At 40.7% G+C, this 13,517-nt stretch overlaps 1 protein-coding gene and 1 long non-coding RNA gene across 2 annotated transcripts in view; one reads left to right on the top strand and one right to left on the bottom strand.

Moving 5' to 3' along the window:
- The window catches only part of ABCC5 (ATP binding cassette subfamily C member 5), a 49,702-nt gene that overhangs the window by 30,167 nt on the left and 6,018 nt on the right, over window positions 1–13,517 (top strand). Inside the window, 13 exon segments of the mRNA XM_009634384.2 lie at window positions 90–233; window positions 2,167–2,269; window positions 2,943–3,127; window positions 4,204–4,350; window positions 4,680–4,723; window positions 4,725–4,792; window positions 5,347–5,500; window positions 5,644–5,772; window positions 7,153–7,339; window positions 8,632–8,721; window positions 10,829–11,018; window positions 12,305–12,464; window positions 12,871–12,949. Of these exon segments, the coding sequence (XP_009632679.2) occupies window positions 90–233; window positions 2,167–2,269; window positions 2,943–3,127; window positions 4,204–4,350; window positions 4,680–4,723; window positions 4,725–4,792; window positions 5,347–5,500; window positions 5,644–5,772; window positions 7,153–7,339; window positions 8,632–8,721; window positions 10,829–11,018; window positions 12,305–12,464; window positions 12,871–12,949 (1,680 nt within the window).
- The window catches only part of LOC118451827, a 7,409-nt gene continuing 5,531 nt past the window's right edge, over window positions 11,640–13,517 (bottom strand). Inside the window, exon 4 of the long non-coding RNA XR_004841394.1 lies at window positions 11,640–11,760. This is a non-coding gene — a long non-coding RNA (uncharacterized LOC118451827). The remainder of the gene's footprint in view (window positions 11,761–13,517) is intronic.

Raw genomic sequence — 13,517 nt, 5'->3', positions numbered from 1 at the left:
TTGCGTGCAAATGTCTATAAATTACCGAAAAGGATTGTGTGATTATTGGACATAATGATAAGACTTGTTCTTACTGCCATTTTCTCCAGTATCTTGTTGACTGTGATGAAGTGATCTTCATGAAAGAAGGCTGCATTACTGAGCGAGGAAGTCATGAGGAACTGATGAATTTAAATGGGGACTATGCAACTATTTTTAATAACCTACAGCTGGGAGAAACACCACATATTGAGGTACTTGTTTGTTTATTTTAAAGTGCTCTGAATGATGACTTTTCTGATGAGATGAACCAAATGACAGTTGGAAGACTGGAAAATGGCTTCACATGTTCATGTGTTGATCTGATCAATAGATTTCCTGTAGAATAATCTGTGCCTGTAGAATAATCTGTGCTTCATTAGCACTTCATCTTTGCAGTCCCGGTTTGTATTTAGGGAATATTTGTTTATTTTAAAGTGCTCTGAATGATGACTTTTCTGATGAGATGAACCAAATGACAGTTGGAAGACTGGAAAATGGCTTCACATGTTCATGTGTTGATCTGATCAATAGATTTCCTGTAGAATAATCTGTGCCTGTAGAATAATCTGTGCTTCATTAGCACTTCATCTTTGCAGTCATGGTTTGTATTTAGGGAATGCATAGTAGAGAGGACTCTGCCAATGAGCTCATGAGTTGAACATGAAAGTAATATATTGTATCCTCTGGTGATGCTCAGAGCAGGAAGCTTGTTGTCTCTTATTGTACACCTCACTTCTTTGTTTACCTCTAATGCCAACCTTTGTCTGAAAAAAATTCTTATTAGTTTGTTACTTCTTTTTCACATAGGGTGTGACTGAGGCACAGGAAAAGTGACACAGCTTGACAAAAGTTAGATGTGACAGCTTTTTTGAAATGTAACTGAAAATGCTTTGTTTTGGGGGGTTTTGAAAAAAATAATGTTGCTTGACACTGCTTCTGTTATGAAACAATGGCTGTAAATGAAAACTTGGATTTGTGCTCTAGTATTTTAGCTGGAGGAAAAAATGTAAACCTAGAAAATAACAAGAACCATTCAGTAGGACATGCATTTAAATATTCAGCAATTTAATTTTCCCCACCTTTCTCCTGTTTGTTTCCTGAAGTTATTCTTTGCAGTAAGCAACTTCGCTGCTTTTTATTTGATGACGATTTACTTCTCTAAGTGTTGTGTGTGTTTTCTCTTAGTAAGAAGAAATTAAAAAGCACATCAACAGTTTATTTTTTAAGAGACAAGAGGCTCCTTATTCACAAGTTGCAGACATTAAAAAAAAAAAGTCTTTGAAAAGGTAGCATTGTGATAAATACACAGATAGGTGTTCAGTGAAATTTTCTCCTGGGAGTTGTTAGTGAAAGAAGCAAAAAAATATAATGTGTTACTCTGCATATTCTTTCTGAGGCATGAAGATTACAGTTCTGCCATTTTAATGTAATGACAGTTGCATGAGGTTCTCCAGTCTGCATGGTTGGCTGACCTTCACTGTCTTTCTGTAAACACTAGCTCATGGAAGGAGCATTAATATGCATTCCCAATGGGATAAGAAGAAATGGATGGTAAAGTTAGATTCTCTGTGGTTTGACATGTGAGATGTCTCTTCTCATGTAAAGTGTGGGAAGAGGACCCTGAAGATGCTGTGTAGGGAGTTTCAGTTAATGCAGGCTGTCTCTAAACAGGTAGTAACTTCCATTTGTGGGAAGATGGCTGGGTTTAGAACAGTAATTGTGTGTGCAGTTTAGTGTTTGGATAGTTGATACTTGGAAGACCAAGTTAACTGGACTTTGTCCTTGAAAGATGTCCATGAGAGCTTTCCTGAGTGAAGCACTAGGGTGTTTGGGGAAAAAAAGCCTCTTAATAAAATTGTGAGTTATTTTTAGAAGGCACAGGGGGATTGTATCTCTCAGTAGTAGGGGTGTCATTCCTCTATCATGTACACACATAGTGTCACTGATTCATTTAGGAGGAGAACTTAATCCACCAGAGTTGTCAGTCATCCATAATAACAGCAAAGTGAATATCCTCCTTGATATGAATGCTAAACTATTGAAAGCCTTTGTCCTTAGGAGGCAGCTTACAAAAAGTTTGGGTTCAGATATGAAAATGTCAAAGCAAATTACTCTGGTATGTTTAGTGTCATTGTTTTCCTGCAGATTAATATAAAGAAGAACACAAACAGTTCACTGAAAAGACCCCAGGATAAAAGTACCAAAACAGGGTCTGTGAAGAAGGAGAAAGTTGTAAAGAAGGAAGAGGGTAACTATGTAATCAGATTTCTGGCTGTAATTATTTTACACACCAATAAGCTCAAAATATTTGCTTTCCAAGTGTATTATGAATGTACCTCTCAGGTTTTGAAAGCTGTCTCAAATCCTGGTCACTCAGCGTGGTTGAAAGGACGCAGGCAGTGGGCAAAGAACATTAATTAATTCATTAAATATGGATGCCTGCACCATGGTTTTAAGTTCAGTCAGGCTGCCACTGATCAGATGCCAATGGCACAAAGGAGTACCCTGTCTCCCATATCACCTCTCTCTCCTATCCTAAGAGGGCAATGTGTATAGCTTGGTACTCGCAGAGTTCTAGGCAGGAACATTTATGTATGAAGAATTGGAATATCTGACCCCTGTTTTGTTGTTCTCTCTGTTTAATGTTAACTTGGACTTCAGCAGGGTTTAAAAAGCAATCATGAGGCTGATACCAGCCTAGTACTTAAGTCTGTGCTGATTATGCTTTTTCAAATGTACCATGATGTGATTCTGCAGAGGAAATGTGACTTTTTGAAAAACCGTTTGAACCATTGAGTTCTATGTATTAAACAATGTCTGTTTCTGAAAGAACTCTGTATTTTGTGTATATTCACAAACTTGCAGAAGTTTCATGGAACAGCTTTCTTTTTCTCACTCCCTCCTCCTCTTTTGTTTCACAGGCCAGTTGGTCCAGTTGGAAGAGAAAGGCAAGGGCTCTGTCCCCTGGTCTGTTTACGGTATCTACATTCAGGCAGCTGGAGGCCCCTTTGCATTCCTTGTCATCATGGCACTGTTTGTGCTGAATGTGGGCAGTACAGCTTTTAGCAACTGGTGGCTGAGCTTCTGGATCAAGCAAGGCAGTGGAGTAAGATAAATAGCTTTTCTGCTCTCTTGTATCTAACAGGGAGGGAGATTGCTTTGCTAGACTAATCCCAAGCAGTCCTATGAGACCAAATGGTGCTTCCTAATTTAAGCAAGTTGTAAGGCTCTCTGGGAGGTGATCTCGCTAGAGAGTTCATCCCCAAGAATGAGAGCTCCACTAATAAGATAGATATAATAGCTCATGTGGTTTTATACTGCCCTCTTGTTCCTTGTCTTGGTTAGTCTGAGAAAAGGAAGTGAAAATGTGAAAGGGGCCAACAAGCTGCATGAGGAATTACTAATTTTAGTGTTGTTTTTTGTTTGAATGTGACCTTACATCTAACAGGATAATCTTGTTAAAGTATATGGCTTTAAGTCAAATGACTTTTGGGAGTTGCTTTGAAGACTGTGATAACCTGGGATGGCTTGGGACTTTCCTACTCTAGGGGCTTTGATTGCAAGTCTTGTTGCATTTAGATATTCAAATATAACTGCAAGATTTTTTTGGGGGGGGGGTCAGGGGAGCAAACTACTAACCTTAGAGAGGAAACAATGAAGTGCAGATGGCCGACAATATTAAAATAAGCAATGAGGTCCTTAAATATACTTAAAGATTAAAAAAAAGAGAGAGAATGAGAACGTACAATAGTGTGACAGTAAAGAATTTACTGCATACTAGCAGAAAATAACAACCATGATTGCTAAGAAGAGAATGTACAACCTATCTAAGAAGAATATTGCTCTGTAATAAGAGTGGTGGTATGCAAGTATCTGGTTATGTTCAGAAGAACACAAGAAATCATAAGCGTGAAATGAGAGATTAGGAATCAAATAAAGTAGGTATTGTTGATAGTATTTTCAAAGTATTGTAGGAAAAAGGCCAAGGGCTACAAATCTGCACATCTAGTATCTCTGCTAGGGAAAACTTTCTGAAGTATTCAAAGATTAATGAAGTACTACTAAACAAGAAATACCAAATATGGTGGGAGGGGACAGAGGACAGTTAAATTCTACCATGTGTAATGTGTACATGCTTAATCCTTGTCTTAACTATTCACTGAAACCTTGAATTTTCTGCAGAACACCACTGTGACTTTGGGAAATGATACTGTCATAAGCAACAGTATGAAAGATAACCCTCACATGCATTACTATGCTGGCATCTATGCACTGTCTATGGTGGTTATGTTGATCCTGAAAGCTGTTCGTGGTGTTGTCTTTGTAAAGGTATGTGCCAGTGCTGTTGCTTTTCTTATCCCCTGCCTCGTACTCTGCATATTGCTGTCACTGGGGTTCTTTTGGTCCCCTCCCAAGAGAAACTTTTGAACCATAGGAAGTTTCCATAAGTCATCTCTTGGGGCTGCACCATACTTTTCTGTTAAACTTCTTCCTGAATTAATACCTTCCTTCCACTGGTTGGAAGCATAGAATGCAAGAAAAAAACCACTTATGGTTGGAGAGAGAAAATGAGCAGAATGTTTTGGTGCCCAGGGGAGGAGCAGTGACAGGAAGGCAAACATCCTTTCATAATGCTGCAATGTTTGTTGCATTATCAGGGAACTCTCAGAGCATCCTCAAGGCTCCATGATGAGCTCTTCTTTTTGGAAGTTCTTTGACACTACACCCACCGGGCGAATTCTCAACAGGTTTTCCAAAGACATGGATGAAGGTATCTCTCACTCTGTGTGTTGTAGATCCCACACTCAGATCTCCCAGTTAACTCCTTAATACTCTCCAGTCTGTTGCTGTTGGGGTGATCATACCCTATATCCATTGCCATGTGTGTACTTGTAATAGGCAAAGCAGGAATTGGGATGTACCTGGGTTATGGTTCTAGAAGGCAGCTGGTATCTCAAGTCTGTCCATGACTTACAATGAAGAAAATGTACAGCTGCTTTTGTGCCTACAGACTGCAGATGGACTCTTAGCAGTTAATGCAGGGAGAACCTAGAGTATCAGGGTGAAGCTAATGTGCAGCAAAGGTGGTAATTGGGTCAGAGTTGCATCAGTGCTATTTCTGCAAATGGGAATAATTGGAAAGACTACTGGTATCTCAGAAGATAAAAGCACCCCTAATGAAAATGTACATTTTTAATTTGAATAAGCCATGAGAAATCACTGTCCTTGTCTGTGATGATGTACAGCTGGACTGAATTGCTTTATAAAGGTGGTTTTAGCTTTCTGTTTTCAAGATCTTCCTCTTTTTCCCTCCGTCTTTTCCAGTTGATGTTCGTTTGCCGTTTCAAGCAGAAATGTTTATCCAGAATGTCATCCTTGTGTTCTTCTGTGTGGGGGTGATTTCTGGGGTTTTCCCCTGGTTCCTGGTGGCAGTGGGGCCCCTCATTGTCCTCTTCACAGTTCTGCATGTTGTGTCTAGGTAAGTGCATCAGCTGCTTTGACTAAAAGTAGGGATTCTTTGACCTATTAAGGACGTAAGGTTCTTCAAGTATATATACATCAATGTGGTGGCTGGCATATGGTCGTTGTACACGTCACTTAAAAGTGCTTATTTCCTTCCAGAGTATTTATTCGAGAGCTCAAGCGCCTGGACAACATCACACAGTCTCCATTCCTGTCTCATATTACATCTAGCATACAGGGTCTCTCCACAATCCACGCCTACCACAAAGGACAGGAATTTCTGCACAGGTCAGTCTAGATATTCATCTGAAAGTGGTGAAGCACAAAGCAGGGTGCAGCATGTTTACATTCAGAAAGATTTATTAACGGGGTCTATAGCTGATGGCATACATTGGCTCTAAGAGTGGAAGTTACTTTTTGGGGGAAAAAATAAGGGAGAACAAGAAGAAGGGAAAGGGAAAACTCCTCAGTAGCCAATGGTGAACAACAGTGATGGTGTCCCAGGTGAATGCCTGCCTTGGGGTTCTCTGCAGTGCAGCATGTGGCAATGATAATGGTGAGGGCAATGTTTTGGCCATGCTTTTTCCCTAGTAGTAAATACATTTCATCAGGTCCTGCTCATACTTTATTTTGGTTGTTTCTCCTTGTGGTGGTGTTAGTATTGGTTAGAGCACGCTAACAAAACCTCAGTGTGCATATTGATGAGCTGTTAGTCTCTGTGCACATGTATAATTGGATAGCATTTATCAAGTATTTAAGTGATTGTTAGCCACCTTGTTATGCACTGTGCTTGGTTTCCTCTAGTACTAAAATCTGCAAAAACAAATGTTAGTGAGGGAAAGTGAAACGTGTCTCACGTGAGTGTTAGTTGCTTCCCATGAGAAACTGCCATAACAATATCAGGGTTTTGCAGGTGCAAGGTCACAAGACCAACAGCATGGGAGCACAGGGAAAATGGCAACAGAAGCTCTGGAAGGACACTGCTATACCAGCTTAGATGAAGGTTGCAGAGATGCAAATAGCAGTCCCTTAGCATCGCTGGTGCTAGAGCACTAAGGCACTGCACACACTGTGCAAGAGTGATGGGTGTAAAACTGAATTGCACCATTAGAAAATTCAGTTACTGGCTTTGTGAATCTCTCAAGTGTCTCCCCTGAAATACACTTTCTCAGCACCACAGTGTCAGGACTGTAAAGTAAATGGTTATTGATGTGTTTTAATTAGCATCACCAGTCCCATCAATACTTAGTGTAACCTTATTACACTTCTGTAACAAACAGCATGTATTTTGTCCATATTCTGAAGCACTGCTGCTGTTACCCATGGAGTAATTTGCAGCTATGGCACATCCTCTGGGAGGTCTTGCATAGGTGAAGTTGTGGTGAAAGGGTGTGTAATGGCCCTGAATTTTGATTTGCTCCCAGTATAATTCATTGTTGTACGCAGAAACTTGGTAATTTGACTTCCAAGAGTTTGAGCTAAGTAGGTATCTAACATTATTCAGGGAAGTTTGTAAACCCTGCTTTCATGGCCTAGTTTGAGACTGTCATTGACATACTAGTCTTTTCACCCTGAATTCTGATACTGGAACAGGAGTTTAAGTAGCTCTGCTATTTGTAGAACATCAGGATTGTGGAGGCCTACTAACCTTTCCTGTATTTGTTTCAGGTATCAGGAGCTCCTAGATGACAATCAAGCACCATTTTACTTGTTCAGCTGTGCAATGCGCTGGCTAGCTGTACGGCTGGACATTATCAGCATTGCTCTTATCACAACCACTGGCCTTATGATTGTCTTAATGCATGGCCAGATTCCTCCTGCCTATGCTGGGCTGGCTATCTCATATGCTGTGCAGGTGAGTATGTTTGCATACTGTAATATTTAATTTCTCATTTAATATAGTAAGTAAAAGTAACACACCATTGAAAACTTTCCTTAATGCACTAGAATGGAAAAAGATACTGTTACCCCTTTTGGTAACAGAGAGGAAAGCAATTCAGAGTTAGGACCTTTTGCTAGCAGCCAAATCACAAATTATGAGGAGCCAGGTGCTTAAGGCTATTGTTATGGGGAGCTGCCTCTTTTTAAATTATGAAGTAGAAACCGTTTGAGGCTCTTCATATGCTGCATATTGCAATTTTCTTGGATATTTCCAGAAATTGGACTCATGATACATCAGATGTCTGCTGAACTGATGTCTTAATGTATTGCCCACACAGCGAACAGCATCCAGTGTTGCAGCTGTGTGGCTTAGACAGACTTCAGGGCTCAGAATACTTGCTATGAGAGCTGTTGTTTGTCCTTTTCTGCCTCCTGGTGGTAGTAAGGTGAACTTACAAAACTTGGCTAATATTTAAAGCTGTTGCTTGTGGGAAACCTTTCTAAACTGTTGGCTTTCCAAGTGATTAATAAATTATGGTTATTTTAAAATTAACTATTAACTAAAATTAATTTGCCTTGGCCACCTTAGCTATATGGTGGCAAATGCCAAGAGTACTTGTATCAAGAATCATAAAATCATTTAGGTTGGAAAAGACCTCTAAGATTGAGTCCAACCGTTAACCTAACACTGCCATTCCACCACTAAATCATGTCCCTAAGCAGCATGCCTACACATCTTTTAAATACCTCCAGGGATGGTGACTCACTGACCAGCCTGTTCCAGTGCTTGACAACCCTTTCGGTGAAGAAATTTTTCCTAATATGTGATCTAAACCTCCCCTGGCGCAACTTGAGGCCATTTCTTCTTGTCCTATCACTTGTAACATGGGATAAGAGACCAACCCACACCTTGCTACAACCTCCTGTCAGGCAGTTGTAGAGAGCGATAAGGTCTCCCCTCAGCTTCCTCTTCTCCAGGCTAAACAACCCCAGTTCCCTCAGCCATTCTTCATAAGACTTGTGCTCCAGACCCTTAATCAGCTTTGTTGCTCTCCTTTGGACACACTCCAGCACTTCAATGTCTTTTGTATAGTGAGGGGCCCAAAACTGAATACAGGATTTGAGGTGTGGCCTTACCAGTGCCCAGTGCAAGGGCACAATCACTTCCCTGGTCCTACTGGGCACACTGTCCATTAGGTTCATCTCTTAATTCAGTAATAAATCACAGCTCTCTAAATTTGTCTTTTTTTTCTCCTATCACTTCAGTTAACAGGCTTATTCCAGTTTACAGTCAGACTTGCTTCAGAGACAGAAGCTCGCTTCACCTCAGTGGAGAGGATTGATCACTATATCAAGGTAGGACAACAATACATTCAACTACCTGTTGTAAAATTTCTTGTTGCTTGTTCTGTTACTGGCATAAGAGGAAAAGTCAGCTATAGTCTGCCTTAGTATAGAATGTATGTTTCTGATCTTGTAAACACATTAATGCATGTACCATAATACTGCAGAGTGAATTTGGTTTATGAAGCATGTATATAATGGCAGGATGAATGGCACAAGAGCTGGTAGGTAATTAAGCTTACAGGCATTGCTTGCCTGGTATCACTGAAGTTACCTAAGAATATTGAAAGTTTGCTGACATTCTCAGTAAAGAGAAAAGTGTGAAAGGGGTAACTGGAAATTCAATACATATAATAAGTCTACTTCTTTTTCCACAGCTATCTTATGCTTAAAAAGTCAAGGAATTGCTCTCGTTGCAAACATGAGAAATGTGCCAGGCTAAATGCTTAGCAAGCTGCTATGGTTATCTGTAACCCTTTCTTCATAACACTTGTGTATGCAGAACTGTGTGTAGGTTGAATGGGGAAAGTGTAGCCAGGAGAAAGTGTTCTACTGGGTCTCTTTTTTTTTGAGGTGAAAGGCTTTTTTACTTAATACGTAATACACATTCCCTCTGAACTTCAGAGGGAGATGTCTATTTGGTAAATCTGGGCTACGTAGTAATTGATATTTGTAGAATTTTTTTTAGCCTGTGGATTTAATACTGAAGAGAAAAAACCCCTGTCTACTCCCCCATTCCTCTTGTGGCATCTAAGTAGAAAATTTCTGTGTATGGAAGACTTGGTGACCACACAAGCTGAGAACTGTGTGCCAAATACTGCTGGGTATCTCTCGCTGGACTGAGATGGGTTTATCACTGTCAGGTCTTCAGTGGCAAAGCCTATAGCTGTAGGCTGGGGTTTTTTTGGTTTTGTGGGTTTTTTTTTTTAGTTACTGTCTTTCATCTTCTATCACTGTTAAGCAATGCTTTTCATGATTTTCTTATTTGGATCTCTAGACAGCGATTTTGTTATGAAACTGTAGAAGTAGGTTGAGTCTAAAGTGAATGGGTGGGTGAGCAGTGGAACACCATACAGATTCTGTGTTTTATTAAGTCCCAGGCTTGGCTTCTTTCCTCGTGGGCCCTGAGGTTGCTCTTAAGAGCACCATGCTCAAAGAACTGGAGTACTATTGTAGAAGACTGCTGTTTTTCTCAAACCCTTGGGGTACAATTAATCTGCCTGTAACTAGATGTTGCAGATGTCCACAATTGGCATAATCCCTGTGGGATCTTTCTACACCAGTGTAGGAAATGGCTATCTCCAGAGGGCAATTTATTACCCATTATAAGTGTTTATATTAGAATGAGAAAAATTGCACTCCAAAAATGCTAGCTTCTTTGTAGTGACTATAAAGGAGTTGACGGAGCCTGTATGTGTTTAAAGTTACATGAGATGAATCCCATGACAGGATTTCTGCCATTCTCTGAGGCTACTTTTGCCAAATACAGGAAAGTGACCTTGGCTTCGTTCTAGACATGCTATAAAGGCACATGTTTGGTTTGCTTTTCTCTTTAATCTGTGAACTGCTTAATGAGGGACCTATTAAGGGGCAGAGTAAAATAGCAAAAGTGAGCAACCTGGAAGGGGCCCAACTGACTCAGTGATTTAACAGAACAGGGGAAAATGAGGAAGAGAAGGGTAGGATTTGTGCAATGTGTCATGTGAACGTTCTCTTCTCTGTCAGAATCAAGAGGTGACCTTGGCATGGCATAGCAAATGAGATGTAGAAATACAGCAGATTTTTCATCCAATCTTTGGAGTGCTACAAAACTCAATAGGATTGTGCTCATAAATAATAGGCCTAAAATATATTTTTAATTCCACTGCTGAAAAACATTGTTGTATAGAAGGACCAGTATAATTACTGAGGCAACAGGATGGGAATAGCAGTGTGGTCAATGTAACACAGCAAACTTCTGAACCACTGGGCCCGCATCCAGCCACACAGCTCATCATAAAGCTGCTATAAACTGATGCGGGCTGAGTCTGCAGGGAAGAACTGTTGAAAGCTGCAACTGATAATTTTCCTTCCTGGTATTTTGTTTTCTGGAAACTGAACTTCTGGTTTTGTTTTAAAGACACTTTCCCTGGAAGCTCCTGCTCGAATTAAGAATAAAACCCCTCCTCTGGACTGGCCACAGGAAGGTGAAGTTGTTTTTGAAAATGCAGAGATGCGGTACCGGGAGAACCTCCCTCTAGTGCTTAAAAAAGTGTCCTTTACTATCAAACCGAAGGAGAAGATTGGCATTGTGGGAAGGACAGGTTCAGGTAAGGAAACATTAAGCAGAGTTAAATCATTACTTTTACAGAATGGGAATGGAATAGAGTGGGGCAGTGTCGGGGTTTAACCCAGCTGGCAATTAAGCCCCACACAGCCACTCGCTCACTCCACCCTCCCTCAGTGGGATAGGGGAGAGAACTGGGAAGAAAAAAAAAGTTAGAGCCGTGGGCTGAGATAGAGACAGTTTAATAAGAGAAAATAATAATAATAGTAATAATGAAAATGGTAGGAGAATATACAGAATATACAAAATGAATGATGTACAGCGCAACTGCTCACCACCCGCTGACTGATGCCCAGCCTGTCCCAAGCCGCGATCACTCTCCCTGCAACCGACTAACTCCCCCACCCTGAGCATGACGTTATACGGTATGGAATAGCTCTTTGGTCAGTTTGGGTTTAGCTGTCCTAGCTGTGCTCCCTCCCAGCTTGTTATGCACCTGGGCGAGCAGGAGAAGCTCCAAAAGTCCTTGAGTAGTCTGAGCACTACTTGGCAACAACTAAAAACATCAGGGTGTTATCAACATTCTTCTAGTACTAAATCCAAAACACAGCACTATGCTAGCTACTATGAAGAAAATTAACTCTATCCCAGCCGAAACCAGGACAGGCAGTCATATTGGTTCTCCTCTGTCTTCTCTGTGTTTGCATAAGTTGTTAACTGCACAGCAGTGTTCCAGCAATCTGCCAATGGTGGATTCTGTTCATGTCCATACACGAGTAGGATGCCTGTAAACAATAATGAAAATAAGTTTTCATTTAAAGTAGAGGGATATCCTACTATGCCTGAGCCAGTGTGCTCATAATGTTTAACACCCCAAGCCACTTATCAGCACAGAACACTACCTACAATATGCTCACTGCAGCTTATTTGACTGTCTTGAAAGTTTTCTGTACTAATGCTCCAGCCAGGTTTGGCTCTAAGCTATCTCAGCAGTCTGTAATGTGAAGAATCAAAATCCTCATTGTGAGATAACTTAAACCGGCTCCAAAATTTGAGTTTCTAAATAAGCAATTAATATTGCTGTGTTTGGTTTGCATGGCAAGGTTTTGGTAGCAGGGGTGGCTTCTGTGGGAAGAGAATAGGAGCTGGCCCTACAATTCTTTAGAAGTTTAAATGCTGAGCCCCAGCATTTACCAGTATTGTTTGCCAGGACCTTATGGTATTTTAAAGCACTTTTCTTACATATAGACAGCTTTTAAAATGCTTTCTCGTCTCAAAGTTGCTATGACTGTAGAAACACTAGTAGTGTTTTTCCTGCCTCATTTTTAGGGAAGTCTTCCCTTGGAATGGCACTCTTCCGTCTGGTTGAACTGTCTGGAGGCTGCATTAAAATTGATGGCCTGAAGATAAATGACATTGGTTTAGCAGATCTTCGCAGCAAACTCTCAATAATTCCTCAGGAACCTGTGCTATTCAGTGGCACTGTGAGGTTAGTGAGACCAAAAGAGGGCTACCTACCACCTTTAGTTGAACTCAAATAGGTGCCTGGTGAGATGTTAGTTCTCAGGCATCCTAGCTTCTGTTCTCTGTTTTTGAAACAGAAAAAGCACAGCTAAATGATTTCAGCTGGTCCAGTGCAGAATGGATGTGATCATCCTCTATGAAAGTCTTGCTTTCCATTTAGATTTGCTTTAAGTTTTTGTATCTTTGTCTTCCATCTCTACTCTTTTGTTCTTTGGCTACTCTAACCCTAACGTGCTGGGAGCATCAGACTTCCTTGGCAAGGAAATTCTGTCAGTGGAAGGCTAAATGGGAATCATTGAGTTAGCACACTGTTGTTTTGCCATTCATTGCTGAATAAAAGTTCTGGTTTTGTTTTCTGCTTCTCCCTCCAGATCAAACTTGGATCCTTTCAATCAGTACAGTGAGGAACAAATCTGGGATGCTTTGGAAAGGACTCACATGAAGGAGTGTGTAAGTATTATGTGCCCTATGAGATACAGGTTTGTGTTTTGGCTTTCAAACCTACATGTTCCGTTAGTAGCTGCTTCAGAGACCTTCAGATAAAGCCTTCTCTTTGCAGATTTTTTCCCTTACTGGCAATCCTTCATTTCTAGTAATGAGACTGAATTTTTGGAGAACATGCCATATTTTGGATGTTTACTTTTTTAGTATACAGTATAGCGGAGTGTTGCTTCATCACAGGGACTCCTAGAAAGTTACAACATTTGACATGATATTTTTCTATATGTGAGTGTAAATGTCAAGCACGTTTATACTCAACTTCAAATCTGCCCTTTGCAAAGCCCTCTGCAGCAAGTCTCGCTGCCATGATATTTCCAATTCTTCTTTTCTTGTAAGTCAGGTGGCATATATGGCTGTGGTACGTAGGCTGCAGTAATTCGCACAGGGACTAGGTTCACTCTTTTCTCTTGGTGTGAAAGACTGTCAGATCTATATTCATGGTGATATGATTTTGTACATGGCACACTGTTGTGGTTTAACCCGGCTGGCAACTAAGCACCACACAGCCGCCCGCCCA

The sequence above is a fragment of the Egretta garzetta genome, unplaced genomic scaffold (genome assembly GCF_000687185.1).
Source record: "Egretta garzetta isolate BGI_Z169 unplaced genomic scaffold, ASM68718v1 scaffold172, whole genome shotgun sequence".
In the NCBI taxonomy this organism is placed as follows: Eukaryota; Metazoa; Chordata; class Aves; order Pelecaniformes; family Ardeidae; genus Egretta; species Egretta garzetta.
Note: the sequence above shows the minus strand (reverse complement) of the source record. Positions and strands in the feature narration are given on the sequence as shown.